The sequence below is a fragment of the Cryptomeria japonica genome, chromosome 7 (assembly GCF_030272615.1).
Source record: "Cryptomeria japonica chromosome 7, Sugi_1.0, whole genome shotgun sequence".
In the NCBI taxonomy this organism is placed as follows: Eukaryota; Viridiplantae; Streptophyta; class Pinopsida; order Cupressales; family Cupressaceae; genus Cryptomeria; species Cryptomeria japonica.
This window is the reverse complement of record NC_081411.1, coordinates 696,261,437-696,277,092: the sequence shown is the minus strand read 5'-3', so window position 1 is coordinate 696,277,092 and position 15,656 is coordinate 696,261,437. Positions and strand designations below refer to the sequence as shown.

The 15,656-nt window shown below is 37.5% G+C and overlaps 1 protein-coding gene across 1 annotated transcript; it reads left to right on the top strand.

Moving 5' to 3' along the window:
- The first annotated feature begins 13,992 nt into the window (after positions 1 to 13,992).
- LOC131856956 (uncharacterized) lies at positions 13,993 to 14,451 on the top strand. Its single transcript, XM_059208923.1, has one exon. The coding sequence runs from the start codon at positions 13,993 to 13,995 to the stop codon at positions 14,449 to 14,451; it is 459 nt and encodes a 152-aa protein (XP_059064906.1).
- The last annotated feature ends 1,205 nt before the right edge of the window (positions 14,452 to 15,656 follow it).

Sequence of the window (15,656 nt, the reverse complement as noted above, 5' to 3'; positions counted from 1 at the left end):
GAAATGATGTTGTTGCATTTATGTTTATTTGGCAAATGAAATTAATTTTGTTTCTACATGTTCATTTAGCTATATTAATGCTGCTGCAAATAAAAGAAAACTGTCATTATTTTTCCATTTAATGCAGAAAACAAATCTTAATGTAGTAGCTTATTGAATCAAATGAAAGATTAGCATTTAGTTCTTAGATTTAATTTGTTTATAAAAAGAATGATTATATTTTAAGTTACTATGCATTGTAGATATTACTTGCAGATTGTAGGTGTTTAAACAAAAAAGAGAAAACAGAATGCTAAGCATATGTTTCTTCAGCCCTTTAAAAAAAAAATATCTTTCCATTTTTACAAACTACAAATAGTATTAGGAAAATCTTTGCATGCATTTAAAAGATATACAAGAATAATAATCTCATAAGCTTGCCTAAATGAGTTATAAATGGTAATATATAAATACCTATTTATATATACACACACACACACACACATATATATATATATTTTCTTCATTTCAATGCTATTCTGAAAATCTGTTTATAAAAAAAAAAACACCTAAAAATGGTCAACGCTTGCGGAGTCATACTTTAACATTTGCGCATTGCCTCATTTTAGGTTTTTGCGTCGCATTAACATTTCTCCTATGATTCACACTTGGTCTTTATCATTTGTGAACATCGAGTCATTCCTCTACATTCTTCATTCGTCTCGCTCTCAAATTTGGTCTTGTCGACAACACTATCCAGTCATGATTTTGATCAATTTTATCCTATCGCGTCAATGTGCGTGCTAATTTGTCATCATTTTGGACATCGTCAATCCTAATTAGGGTTTTGTCCTCTTATCAATCTTATCGATTTGTCATCAATCTTTATCATTCTTAATCTTGTCATTTTGCGATCGATTTGTCATCGGTCGTTCTCATGTTCGATCTTGTCATTTTGCGATCGATTTGTCATCGATCATGGTCATTTTTAATCTTGTCGTCTTGCAATCTATTTTTGTCATCGATCCTTGTCCGCTTGTCAATTTTTTCATTTTGCGATCATTTCGCTATCGATTGTTGTCTGTCTCAAATATGTCAATTTGGATCAATTTGTCATTGTTCCTCGTCAATTGGCATATTTATCAATCAAATCATTTAATCAGAATCATGATCGATATCAATTATCTTCAATCAAGACCTAATTGTCATTCTCGCATTACTAATTTATCTTCTAGGGTTTTGTGATTTGATCATTTAACCTTGTGTGTCATTTCTCCCTCTAGGATTAAATAATTTGTTTATTTATCCTAAGTCTTCTTGTCACAATTAAATGTTCATTTAATTGGCTAATTATTCTTCTTTTGTGAATTAATTAATAAATGACAAATTATTAATTAATTTACCTAATTTCTAATTTTCATCAATTTCTTAATTCCTCTTTTTCCAATTTTTCTAATTTCTTAATTCTTAATTTCAATTTCCTCCTATTTCTCTCCTAAATTCATGGGAATGACATAGAAATTTGTCATAATTTGTCATAAATTCTTGACATAGAATTTGTCATAAATTGTCATAAATCCTTGCATAGCAATTTGTCATAGACATGTCATAATTTTGCTATTCTTGATTTGAATTTCCATTCGAATCACTATCATGCCAATTTGTTCATCTCTCCAATTTGTCTATAAATTGGATGAATTTCATCAATCAAATCCCTAATAATAATTGGTAATTAGGCTATTGAATTTATGCTTCTAGTACTCTTGATCAATAATCAATGTCCATCTTGCTTTCAATTGTGTGTGTGCACTTGTAGGTGTGATCCACAATTCAACCATTTGAAGAGGAAAGAAGAACAATGGAGCCGCATGAAGGAGCATTCAAGTCATGTCTATGGTTTGCATAATCTTTTGTTTTTGAATGCTTTCATTTCATGTCTCTATTGAATGTGTGCTTAGGATAGATTCATTGCATTCTAGCCTTTTGTGATTAGACAATGATTAATATTATATTGTTTGTGATGATTTCCTATTTCCTATGCTACAGATATCTTTCCATTTTTACAAACTACAAATAGTATTAGGAAAATCTTTGCATGCATTTAAAAGATATACAAGAATAATAATCTCATAACCTTGCCTAAATGAGTTATAAATGGTAATATATAAATACCTATTTATACACACACACACACACACACATATATATATTTTCTTCATTTCAATGCTATTCTGAAAATCTGTTTATAAAAAAAAAAACAGTGATGTATTTACTGATTTAACAACACAAAAACAAGGAAGGAGAAAACTAATAAGCTTGTTAAATAAGTCATTCAAATATATATATATATATATATATATATTTATATATATATATTTATTTATATATATATAAATATATATAAATTATTCATTATATGTGAAAATCTGCATGTTTAAAAAAAAAAACTATATATTTCCTTACCTTTATATATTTATATATATATATATATATATAAATAGAAAAATAAAAAATAAGTATTACGCATTTTTTTTTACACAAAAAAAAGGGTTTTAAAAAAAATAAAAAAAAAACTTTGGCAATGGAAAATGGGGGCCGCAGCCTTGGGTGGCGATGCCCATAGTCTGCGAGAGCCCGCAACTGTGGGTGGTGACGTCCATAGGCTGCGGGAAGCTGCAGCTGTGGGCGGTGCCATCCACAGGCTGCGGAACCCGCAGCTGTGGGTGACGACGTCCACAGACCGTGGGAGCCGTAGCCGTGGGCAGCGCTGTCCGCAGCCCGCGGCAATCCCGCACCTCCCTTCTCCCATGCTCGCGTGCAAATAAAAAAACCTCCACTCGGCCTCCCTTCCTCCGCCATAGGGAAAGCTCCCAGTTCGGCCCTGCGTGCCCGCCATGAAAAAAATCATGGACGCCGCTCCCTCCTTCAGCTGCGTCCACACCTACACACACACAAAAAAAATAAAAAAAAAAATAAAAGAAAGCTTCACACACACACAACACACACACACAAAGAAAAAGTTATTAGGTTGTGACACACATGCCCTAACCCTAATTTCGGGTTAGGGCGAATGACCAATGGAAATAAAAAAAAAGAGAGGGGTATGTGAGGTAATAAGGGAATAAAAAAATAAAAGAAAAAAAAATGAGCTCCAATAACCCTTGGATATAAACACACACACACACACACACACACACACACATATATATATTTATATATGAATAAGTATATATATATATATTTATAAATGTGTGTGAATATATCGTGTTTACATTCCCTCACACTTGTTAGAAATATAAATATATATAGATGTCTTATCAACATATATGTATATGTGTAATTAAATTTTATATTTTTGTTATGGAATCAAAATGGTTATTTGTAAATTGATTTATGCACTTTTAAAATTATTAAATGTATCCAGAAGCATTTTAATGAGAGAATTTGAAACTCTTGGGAAGATAAATCTTAGGGGATTAAAATGACCCATGTGTGTCAAGTTGGCCCCTTTATTCTAAAAATTATTAGACACCTTTTAAATTAATGAATATTTGATTTAATAGATTTATTTAATCAAAGAATTAGGGTGAATTAATTTTAGACCCTAAATAGTTAAGGAACTATAGGAGCTCATTAATAATCCCTATCAAATAATTTTGAAGATCATATATTAAGTTTGAGACTAATCGCATAGGGAGTTTAATTATTTATTAATGGAAGACTAGTGATGACACTTTTTGAGGAAATATTAGCTCGCTGATAACTTAGATTATTTATCGTTCTATTAATTTAGTTGTTTGATTTATTTAAAACATAGTTAAGACCAAACTAGTGTGCATTATTTTATTTAAGTTAGTCATTCTAAGTTAAGTATTTTAAAAAAAAAAATTTATTCCGTTTGTGCCCAAAAGTTTGGGCATGACATTTTGGTATTAGAGCAAGGTTACCAACACTAGGAACCTTACTCCATTACGTTTTGCTATAATTATTTAATTAATTAAATTGTATTTAATTTAATTATATTTATTTTAAAATTAGCTAAAATATTTCTCCTAGAATATTTATTTATTTCATTTTATTTTATTTTCTTAGAAAGGATGCCTCCAACTACGCGACAAACTCGCAAGCGTGGTAGAGGCCCTAGGCGTGAAGGCATGGCACGCGAAGAGGTCATTAGGGAGGAATCGGTTCCGGAAGTGAACCCAGAAGCTCCTCCCGAATGATCAGTTGACCCAAACCGAGACATCTTGGTAGCTCTACAGAACCTGATTGGCATATTTCAGGATAGGCTTCCGGCAGTAGATCATAATGTTGAGAACCAGAACTCAGGAAGCCATAGAACAGTAGAATGGGAATGGAGTAGGAGTCCACCTCCTAATCCCGTAGAGAGTCAGGCTGGGCATGAGCCCGAGTCTGTTCACCTACCAGCACCACCTCCAGTCGTAGCACCAATGTATATTGAGAGAGCACGTCGGGACCCAGGGGATCTAATCAGAGAGGTTATGCGTCTTCAGCCACCATCTTTTGGGGGATCTACCGATGGGGTAGAAGCAGAGGCATGGCTTTTGAGCCTAGATAGGTGCTTTGCATTGCGCTCTTATGAGAGCAATCTAAAAGCACGTGCAGCGGTTCACCTATTGCAAGGAATAGCCTCCACATGGTGGAGATACGAAGAGTATAAGTGTGGCTTAGAGATAGAGACCCTCACTTGGGATATTTTCACAGAGAGATTCAGGGAGAGGTACTTATCAGAGCATTTCAGACAGTGTAGGGTGGATGAGTTTCATGACCTCCAGCAGAAGGGTCTTTCAGTGATCCAGTACGAGAACAAGTTCTTTGAACTCCTACTGTATGTAGATTACCTGAAAGATGAGAAGCTTCTCATCAACTGATTTATCAAATGATTGAACTCCAGCATAGCAGGTCCAGTGAGAATGGCCACTCCAGGGAGCCTTTGGGTTGCCGTGGAGAAGGCTTTGATAGCCGAGGAGATTCAGGTTAGACCCTAGGACTCGAGGGATCGATTCCAGAACCATAACCCTACACCACAGACTTATGGGTTTCAGAAACCCCATTAGAAAGGTAACAACAGACAGACATCGGGGTTCTCCAAACCCCCTCCTCCACAACAGTCATAGTAAAACCAGAGGCAAAGGCCTCCGCAGAGTCAGCAGGGCACGAAGCCCAAGTAGTGGCAGTCACAGGGTCAGAGGCAAGATCAGAGATCTCAGGCTCCTTACACACCTCCGACGAGGATTCAATAGTCCTCCAGAGGTGGGTATAGTGGTTCTAGCAAGATAGGGGGACAGTCTTTCTCTAGACCACAGGGAGTGCAGTTTCAGGCACGTGGTGCTTGCTTCACATGTGGAGCCATGGGACACATGGCGAGAGAGTGTCCTCAGGGTCAGATGGCAGGAATTAGAGGATGACAGCATTAGAGCCAACAGTTGGGGATATGGGCAAGTCCCATAGGGTCTTCGCAGTGGTTGACAACTGCTAGGGAGAGCATCAGGCCACGGTTATTGAGGTAGCAGGTATGATCTGAGGTAGCAGTGTATCTATATTATTTGATTCAGGAGCTACTGACTCTTTTATATCTCCATTGGTTGTGGAGCATTGTAGGCTAGTGGCAATTAGACAAGAGGTCTGTTGGGAAGTGGAATTAGCTTCAGGGGCTAGAGTGTCAGTGGAATAAGAGGTTAAGGGTTGTCAGCTTCAGATTGGTAATACCACCATCTTAGTAGACCTTAGAGTTACACCACTCGGATCATATGGCATCGTACTTGGCATGGATTGGCTTTATGCCCACAGAGCCAAGATGGATTGTCGCCTGAAAAGGATCGAGTGTGAGGATGATCATGGTTCTCCCATAGTGATCACTAGAATTCAGAGACTCGTGTCTCTTCATATGATCTCCGCCATGCAGCTTAAGCAGAGAATGTGAAAGGGGTGTCAGTTATTTTCCATCACCATTAGTGATAGAGAAGAAGAAGAGGAAAAGGAACCATCTATTGATGACCATCCTATCCTTAAGGGATTTTTAGACGTATTTCCTTCAGAGTTACCCAGTATGCTGCCCCATAGAGAGATTGATTTTCATATAGACCTTGTTCTAGGAGCCGAACCAGTATCCAGAGCACCATATAGAATGACCACAAATGAGCTTAATGAGCTCAAGATGTAGCTTGAGGAACTCCTAGAGAAGGGCCACATTCACCCTAATGTATCCCTTTGGGGTGCACCAATCATCTTCGTGAAGAAGAAGGATGGATCTCTCTGATTATGCATGGATTACCATCAGTTGAACAAAGTAACCATCAAGAACCGATATCCGTTGCCCAGGATCAATGATTTGTTCGACCAACTTCAGGGTGCTAAAGTATTTTCCAAGATTGATCTAAAGTTAGGGTACCATCAGTTGAGGATAGTGGATTGTGATATCCACAAGATCGCGTTTTGCACTAGATATGGCCACTATGAGTTTACCGTGGTCCCATTCGGTCTTACGAATGCCCCAGCAATTTTTATGAGTCTCATGAATGGAGTATTCTGCACATTCCTTGACCGTTTTGTGATTGTGTTTCTCGATGACATATTGATATATTCACAGAATGAGGAGGAACATGAGGAGCACCTGAGACAAGTTTTGCAGTGTTTGAGGGATAATCAGTTGTATGGCAGTTTGTCGAAGTGTGCTTTCTTTAGAACTAAGGTCAAGTACCTTGGTCATGTTATATCCGGTGATGGGATCTCAGTAGACCCATCAAAGATCAGAGCCATTATGGATTGGCTAGCACCTACCAGTGCGACAGAGGTCAGGAGCTTCATGGGCTTAGTAGGTTATTACCGACGTTTTGTTGAGGGATTCTCTAGAGTTGCTCATCCTATTACTTCTCTTCATCGCAAGGGAAAGAAATTTGAGTGGATGGAGAAGTGCGAGAAGGCCTTTCAGGAACTTAAAAAGGCACTTACTACCGCACCTATCCTTGTAGTACCAGATCCTTCAGCTGATTTCATGGTTTGCATAGATGCTTCCCTAGAGGGTTTAGGAGTAGTCCTTATGCAAAGTGGTAGAGCTATAGCTTTTGAGTCTAGGAAACTCAAGACTCATGAGCTTAATTATCCTACTCATGACCTTGAGCTTGAAGCAGTAGTGCATGCACTTGTGAGGTGGAGACATTTCCTCTTGGGTCATCATTTTGAGTTGCACTCAGACCATCAGAGCCTTCAGTACATATTCACTTAGCCGAATCTTAATGCACGTCAGAGGAGATGGATGGAATTCTTGTGCGAGTATGATTTTGGCGTTCACTACATCAAAGGGAAAGAAAATGTAGTTGCAGATGCTTTGAGTAGGAGATGTCATGAGGTATACACCATATCTATGGGTACGGATTTGAGAAATCGGATCATGTAGTAGTTGCTAGAGGATAGATGGTATTTAGAGGTTTGCCAAGCTATTAGATCTCAGGAAACATTAGAAGGAAAATATGTGGATTATTCCTTAGAGTCCAATGGTTTATTATGCCATAGAGGGCGCATCTATGTACCTTCTTCCGAGGGATTGCGGGAGTTCATTATCATAGAGGCTCATAGAGCTCCTTATGCAGCACATCCCAGGGTTAAGAAAATGCATGTAGACTTGAGGGAATTATACCATTGGCTAGGTATGTGACAGCTTATTGTCGAGTTGGTAGCCCGATGCCTTGAGTGTCAGAGAGTCAAGGTGGAGCACCGCCATCCAGGTGGGTTGCTCCAATCTCATGCTATACCAGAGTGGAAGTGGGATACTATATCCATGGATTTCATCATTGGTCTCCCCATGTCATCTCGTCGCCATGATGCCATCTTGGTGATGGTTGACAAGTTGACCAAAGTGGCCCACTTTTCACTAGTTCGTACCACCTTCACAGCACCAGCAGTAGCACAGGTGTTTTTGTGAGACATCGTCAGACTTCATGGTGTTCCATGCAAGATCATTTCCGACAGGGATTCCCTCTTCACATCTTCCTTTTGGAAGGCATTGCAGGTAGCTATGGGTACCAAGCTCAATTTTAGTACAGCCTATCATCCAGAAACAGATGGCCAAACAAAGAGGGTTAATCAGATGTTAGAGGATATGCTTCGCATGTATGTTATGGATCACCAGACCAGATGGGAAGAGTACCTTCCCTTAGTGGAGTTTGCCTATAACAATGGGCATCACACGTCCTTGGGGATGCCACCCTATTAGGCATTGTATGGCAGACCTTGTAGGACACCATTGAGTTGGGACCGCATAGAGGACAGAGTTTCTATTGGTCTTGAGATAGTTCAGGATATGGAGCAGCAGATGGATTTGATTAGGCAGCATCTTAGAGAGACACAGGATAGGCAGAAGAAATATGCAGATGCAAAGAGGATAGATTGTAGCTACTTGGTTGGAGACAGAGTCTTCTTGAGAGTGTGACCACATAAGAGTCCAATCCATTATGGAAAGGGTTCTAAGCTCGCACCTCGATTTGTAGGACCTTTTGAGATTCTTGAGAGGATAGGACCAGTTGCCTACTATTTAGCATTGCCACCTAGCCTGTCACGCATCCACGATGTGTTTCATGTTTCAGTTTTGAGGAAGTATATCTATGATGAGTCTCATATTCTAGATTGGGATGCCTTGCAGGTGGAGTCGAACGGGCAGCTAGCCTTGGAGCCCATTCGCATTTTGGCACGCCGGATGCTGGGCCTTCGAGCTCGAGAGCTGGACCAGGTTAGGGTCCAGTGGGATTGCTATGATGAGGTCACAACCTCATGGGAGGATGCAGCACATATGAGATCACAGTACCCCCACCTTTTTGATGAACTCTAGGAGGAAGTTCATGCCTAGAGGGGGAGGGTGTGAGGCCCTACCTTGACTCAGTTTGACATTTTCAGTTATTTGCATATTGAGACTATTATGGATGCTTTATTTTATGCTTTATGGATTTAGAACCTATATGATTTCATGATTTGGATCACATTGACATATATTGATGCTTTATTTTATGCATGATGATTATGAAACTTTATATGTTGCTAGATTAGATTTTCTTTGAAATGGTGAATGTCATTATTGGAATTGCAGGACTTCATTTTGATGATAGAAAAATGATGCTTATTTTATGAATGGTTCAATTTTGAGAATTATGTTAATTGCTTATGTGGAATTGAATTTGAATGAATGAGATATTGAATTATTGTTGCCAAATGTATGAGTATTTGATGTGCAATGAAATCCATGTATTTAATTATGTATAAATTGTGATTATTTGGAATTACTGATGTGTTAATTGAGATGCATAGGAAAATTATCCATGTGACCATGGAATTTATATGGAGAACCAAACCTAGACCAAAGTACGTTTGTTAAGCCAGGGGTTGTCTATTTGGAGAGACAACACCCCGTTTGTAATGTATTTTATTTGTGAAGTGTATGATGCTTGAATGTTAAAATTGATTTTTATGTATATGTGTAATCCTACAAGAGACTAATTCCATGTGTAACTTTTATATTGTATTTTATTGTGTCACTTGACACATGTGCTGATTAGTGTCATTGATTTTGACTTGTCTCTTGGAGGGAGTTTTGTTTCTACCAAAGCCATTCAAACAAATGAGTGTGGTCCCAAATTTGCCTTGGGTAGGGAGTCTTGGGAGTGGTCAACTCAGGTTTGACCCGTAGGTTAACTTCAGTTGGGTTTCTAAGGGGTTAAATGGACTCCTAGGGTCAGTTTTAGGGCTTTTCCAAAGGTCCAAAGGGTATACCTATGGGTTAGGGGTATTTTGAAACATGTGACTACTCCCATGTGACTGTTTAGTCACCTCAAAAAGTGGTTTTTCCAAGGTGAGCGAAAATTCAACTTAGAAGGTTCCTCCTAGGATAGACAACCTTCCCTTTTGATGTCAAACTCTTTTCCCCATTCTCTCTCACCTTTTCCCTTTCCAGTTTTAGTAATATGTAAGAGGTTGGGAAGAGCAACCAATGGGAACTCTCACCTCACCCAAGGGGCTGGGAAGTGTGTGAGAGGCCTTTTTAGGCAAGGATTAGGGACTTAGTGAGTAATCACTCACTCTCCATTGTTGGAGATTATGCATTTGTTTTGAAAAATTAGTTGTAGAAGAGAATTTTGGTGAAGGGTAGGTGGAAAGTTTGTGTGGATTTGGGCAGCTCATCACCAACTAAATCTAACATACCTATTGGTAGATTAAGGTTGGTTTTACTTTCTTTTGTTTATGTTGTTTATGTGGTTTTTGAAAGAAAGAAATGCTTGTTGAAAGAGATGTGTATATGTAAATTGTTGTAGGAGAAAAATGTAAGTTTTCATTTCTATGTTTTTTGTTTATGTGTTCTTGTTTTGGGAGTGTCCAAGACCTCCTACTCTTGGGAGAGTAGGATGGTCTTGGGGTGGAAGAAGTATGACAACCTTGGGTGAGAGGCTCTCCTTAAGGAGAGTGTTCTCAAGGGTGTCCTTTGTGACCCTTGCTGCATAGCCTTGTGTATGCATTTGGGGGTCATAAGGGGAGAGAATATGGCTCTTGAGCCTTTGGGGGGCATAAGGTGTGAAGATGAATCTTTTGTTGTTTTTTGTATTGCCATGAGGTGGCTTGAGTTGTATTTTGGCTTGCAATCTCCCCAATGGTACTTGGTCCACTTCCACCCGTGGAATGATCATCACAAAATGTTGTGAAAGTGTAGCTAGGGATGGGAAGATGTATGTTGAGTGTTTGCCTCATTTGTTGTGTTGGTTGCTTGTTTGTAACCCGTCTAGTGCTTGGTTCTCCAAGCTTGGGGGTGGCTTCTAGTAAGCCTAGGCTGGGAGGTGAGCTCTCCATGGTCAAGTTGCATTTTTTTTTATTGCAGGTTGCTTAGGATTGAAAAGAAAAGAGGAAGAACTTTGTTGCTGTTTTGTGTTGCAGAAAAGTTTTAAAGAAGAAAAAGTATTCAATATTGTAGCTTGTATAAAAAGAATGTGAGATATGTTGTATTTATTCCGAAGAAAAGAAGTGTATTTATGTTAATCATATTCCTATGGAAGGGAAATATTTGTTGGGTTTTCAAACCCATTTGTATTCTTATTTACCTTGTACTAAATATGCTAAAGAAATATATTTTTCCTACTTGGGTTAGTATTGCAAAAAGGGAAGAAGAAATGAATTAGTTTGTATTTAAATCTTCAAAAAAAAAAGAAATGATGTTGTTGCATTTATGTTTATTTGGCAAATGAAATTAATTTTGTTTCTACATGTTCATTTAGCTATATTAATGCTGCTGCAAATAAAAGAAAATTGTCTTTATTTTTCCATTTAATGCAGAAAACAAATCTTAATGTAGTAGCTTATTGAATCAAATGAAAGATTAGCATTTAGTTCTTAGATTTAATTTGTTTACAAAAAGAATGATTATATTTTAAGTTGCTATGCATTGTAGATATTAGTTGCAGATTGTAGGTTTTTAAACAAAAAAGAGAAAACAGAATGCTAAGCATATGTTTCTTCAGACCTTTAAAAAAAAAAAATCTTTCCATTTTTACAAACTACAAATAGTATTAGGAAAATCTTTGCATGCATTTAAAAGATATACAAGAATAATAATCTCATAAGCTTGCCTAAATGAGTTATAAATGGTAATATATAAATACCTATATATACCTATATATATAGATATAGATATAGATACATATACATATATAGATACACACACACACACGCACACACACACACACACACACACACACACACACACACACACACACACACACACACACACACACAGCTATATATATATTTTCTTCATTTAAATGCTATTCTGAAAATCCTGTTTATAAAAAAAAAAAACAGTGATGTATTTACAGATTTAACAACACAAAAACAAAGAAGGAGAAAACTATTAAACTTGTTAAATAAGTCATTCAAATATATATATATATATATATATATAAATATATATATATATATATAAATATATATATATATAAATATATATATATATATATATATATATATATATATATATAAATTATTCATTATATGTGAAAATCTTCATGTTTCAAAAAAAAACTATATATTTCCTTATCTTTATATATATATATATATAGAAAAATAAAAAATAAGTATTACGCATTTTTTTTACACAAAAAAAAAGGGTTTTAAAAAAAAAATAAAAATTTTGGCAATGGAAAATGGGGGCCGCAGCCTTGGGCGGCGACGCCCACAGTTTGCGGGAGCCCACAGTTGTGGGCAGTGACGTCCATAGGCTGCGGGAAGCCGCAGCTGTGGGCGGCGCTGTCCGCAGGCTGCGGAACCCACAGCTGTGGGCGGCGACATCCACAGGCTGCGGGAGCCGCAGCCGTGGGCGGCGCTGTCCGCAGCCTGCGGCACTCCCGCACCTCCCTTCTCCCATGCCCACGTGCAAATAAAAAAACCTCCACTCGGCCTCCCTTCCTCCGCAATGGGGAAAGCTTCCGGTTTGGCCCTGCGTGCCCGCTGTGAAAAAAATCATGGACGCCGCTCCCTCCTTCGGCTGCGTCCACACCTGCACACACACACAAAAAAAATAAATAAAAAAAATAAAAGAAAGCTTCACACACACACAACACACACACACAAAGAAAAAGTTATTAGGTTGTGACACACATGCCCTAACCCTAATTTTGGGTTAGGGCAAATGACCAATGGAAATAAAAAAAGAGAGGGGTATGTGAGGTAATAAGGGAATAAAGAAAAAAAAGAAAAAAAAAAGAGCTCCAATAACCCTTGGGTATAAACACACATTTTTATATATATATATATATAGATATATTTATATATGAATAAGTAGATATATATATTTATAAATGTGTGTGAATATATTGTGTTTACATTCCCTCACACTTGTTAGAAATATAAAAATATATAGATGTCTTATCAACATATATGTATATGTGTAATTAAATTTTATATTTTTGTTATGGAATCAAAATGGTTATTTGTAAATTGATTTATGCACTTTTAAAATTATTAAATGTATGTAGAAGCATTTTAATGAGAGAATTTGAAACTCTTGGGAAGATAAATCTTAGGGGATTAAAATGACCCATGTGTGTCAAGTTGGCCCCTTTATTCTGAAAACTATTAGACACCTTTTAAATTAATGAATATTTGATTTAATAGATTTATTTAATCAAAGAATTAGGGTGAATTAATTTTAGACCCTAAATAGTTAAGGAACTATAGGAGCTCATTAATAATCCCTATCAAATAATTTTGAAGATCATATATTAAGTTTGAGACTAATTGCATAGGGAGTTTAATTATTTATTAATGGAAGACTAGTGATGACACTTTTTGAGGAAATATTAGCTCATTGATAACTTAGATTATTTATCGTTCTATTAATTTAGTTGTTTGATTTATTTAAAACATAGTTAAGACCAAACTAGTGTGCATTATTTTATTTAAGTTAGTCGTTCTAAGTTAAGTATTTAAAAAAAGAAAATTTATTCTGTTTGTGCCCAAAAGTTTGGGCATGACATTCCCCATAGTATGTTGCACTGTTAAGTTCGATGGAAAATCCAGCTTTATGATCCCCGCTTGGTATGTTACCTTGTATTTCTAAAAATTTCATGAGAGCCTCATCATTTTGGAAATGATCAAGACATGGGGGATTTGGCTAGTTCCAGTTGATGAGTTTGGGGTGGATGATGGGCATGACCTCATCGATTAAGTTGATTTCACAGGAGGCGTCAGTGAGGGTTAATATAGATGAGTGAAGTGCATCAATGGTACTCTCCTTGTCAGATTCTAGTGTAGGATTTGACGTAGGGCCTGCGAAAGTTTCTTCTTGCTCAAGAACCCAAAAGGTTTTAATAGATGCCTCCATAAACTGGGATATCTTTACGAGGTGGTGGAGGTGATGTGTCTTCCTTGTCTGAAGTATTTAGATTCACTGAATCCCATTCCCACTCATGCGAATCGATCTTTGAATTACTCTCTAACATCTGATTATTGCACCGTGTTGGGATGTCTTTTGAATTTAAGAGTGTATTGGTCACGAGTTTATGCACTTTTGGAGGTGGGACTGCTGGGGTTGCTGGTAGGATTATTGGTGTTGTTGATGTTGTTGTTGGGAGTATCGGTGTTGGTGGTGTTGTTGATGGATTTGATGCTACTAATGGGATTATCAGTTTTGTTGGTGCTGCTGTTGGGAGTATCAGTGTTGGTGGTGTTGTTGATGGCTTTGATGCTTCTGATGGGATTATCAGTTTTGTTGGTGCAATTGGTGCTGTTATTGGGAGTATCAGTGTTGGTGGTGCTGCTGATGGATTTGATGCTATTGATGGGATTATCAGTTTTGTGGGTGCAGTTGGTGTTGTTGATGGCTTTGATGCTATTGATGGGATTATCAGTTTTATTGGCGCAGTTGGTGTTGTTGGTGTCGCAGATATAATCAAGGATGACTGCCTTGGAGTAATTGGTTGATACATGGGTTTGCTAGGTTTTCCTTTAAATCTAATATTAGGAAGAGATTCCTTTTGAAAACCTACTCCAATTTTATCTTTGGGTTTCAAATCCAGTTGTAAGGGATTGTGTCATCCTTGTTTGCAATGTCCCAAAGAACTCTAGCCATCATAGCCCATTCTTTGCATGATAGTGAGACCTTTTCCATATTTATCAGTGGGAAGCTTAGCCTTTGGGCTTTCTATTTTGATAGGGTCTTTGTAGATCCATTCTGTCAGGTTCTCATCCATGGTTTCCTCCTCCTGACTCTTACCAGGGATGAACTACACCAAGTGCATGCTTGCTTGGCTAGTGATGGTTGAAGAAAATTTTGAGGTTTACCATGAGTTCTAGGGGAGGTGAGTAATTTCCTAGCACAAAATATTTGGCTAAGTATATATTCCTTGGGACCTTTCTTAGCCATTTTCATTTTCAACTTCTCTTGCTTTGGTATAGGGGTGATTGAGCTAGAAAGAGAGGCTAGATTAACATATGATGTGGAAGGGATAGCTTCTCTGTTGTTAGGTACGGTGATCTCTGGCTGATGGTTGATGTTGTTACAATACACAAATGGATTTTCATCACCAAGGATTATGATTTCTACACCGTTATGGAGAAACTTGATACATTGATGATAGGTGGATGGGATGGCTTGCATGGCATGTATCCAAGGTCTTCCTAACAAGATATTATATGGAAAAGGAAGGTCTAGAACTTGGCAAACTATATGCTTCACCACTGGCCCCACTCTGATAGGTAATACAACAACTCCTTTGGAAGAATGTTCTGCATCGTCATAGGCCTTAATGGTTATCTTTTTACTGGTATCCACTAATTCTACCACATACCCCAATTTTGTGACCAACTACAAGGTGCATATATTCAAGTTGGCTCCATTGTCAATCAAGACTCACTTGATTTTGTGTTGGTTTACAAATCCTTCAATGTGAAGGGATGAATTATGTGGTTGGAATGAAGTGTTGTCATTTTCAGAAAAAGTGAGGCATGGTGATGACTTAAGACTACCAACCATGGCTTGAAATTGATCTGTGTTGAGGTTGGTGGGGTCTGACGCTTCTTAGAGAGCTTGATCCAAAATTATTTTGTGTGAAGGGGATAAGCACAAAATCTATAATATGGAAATGAGTGCAGGTATTTTATCCAATTGTTCCACAAGATTATATTCC

Excerpts from the sequence above, each read along its gene's own strand:
- LOC131856956 (XM_059208923.1), top strand. The coding sequence starts at position 13,993 with ATGTCTTTTGAATTTAAGAGTGTATTGGTCACGAGTTTATGCACTTTT.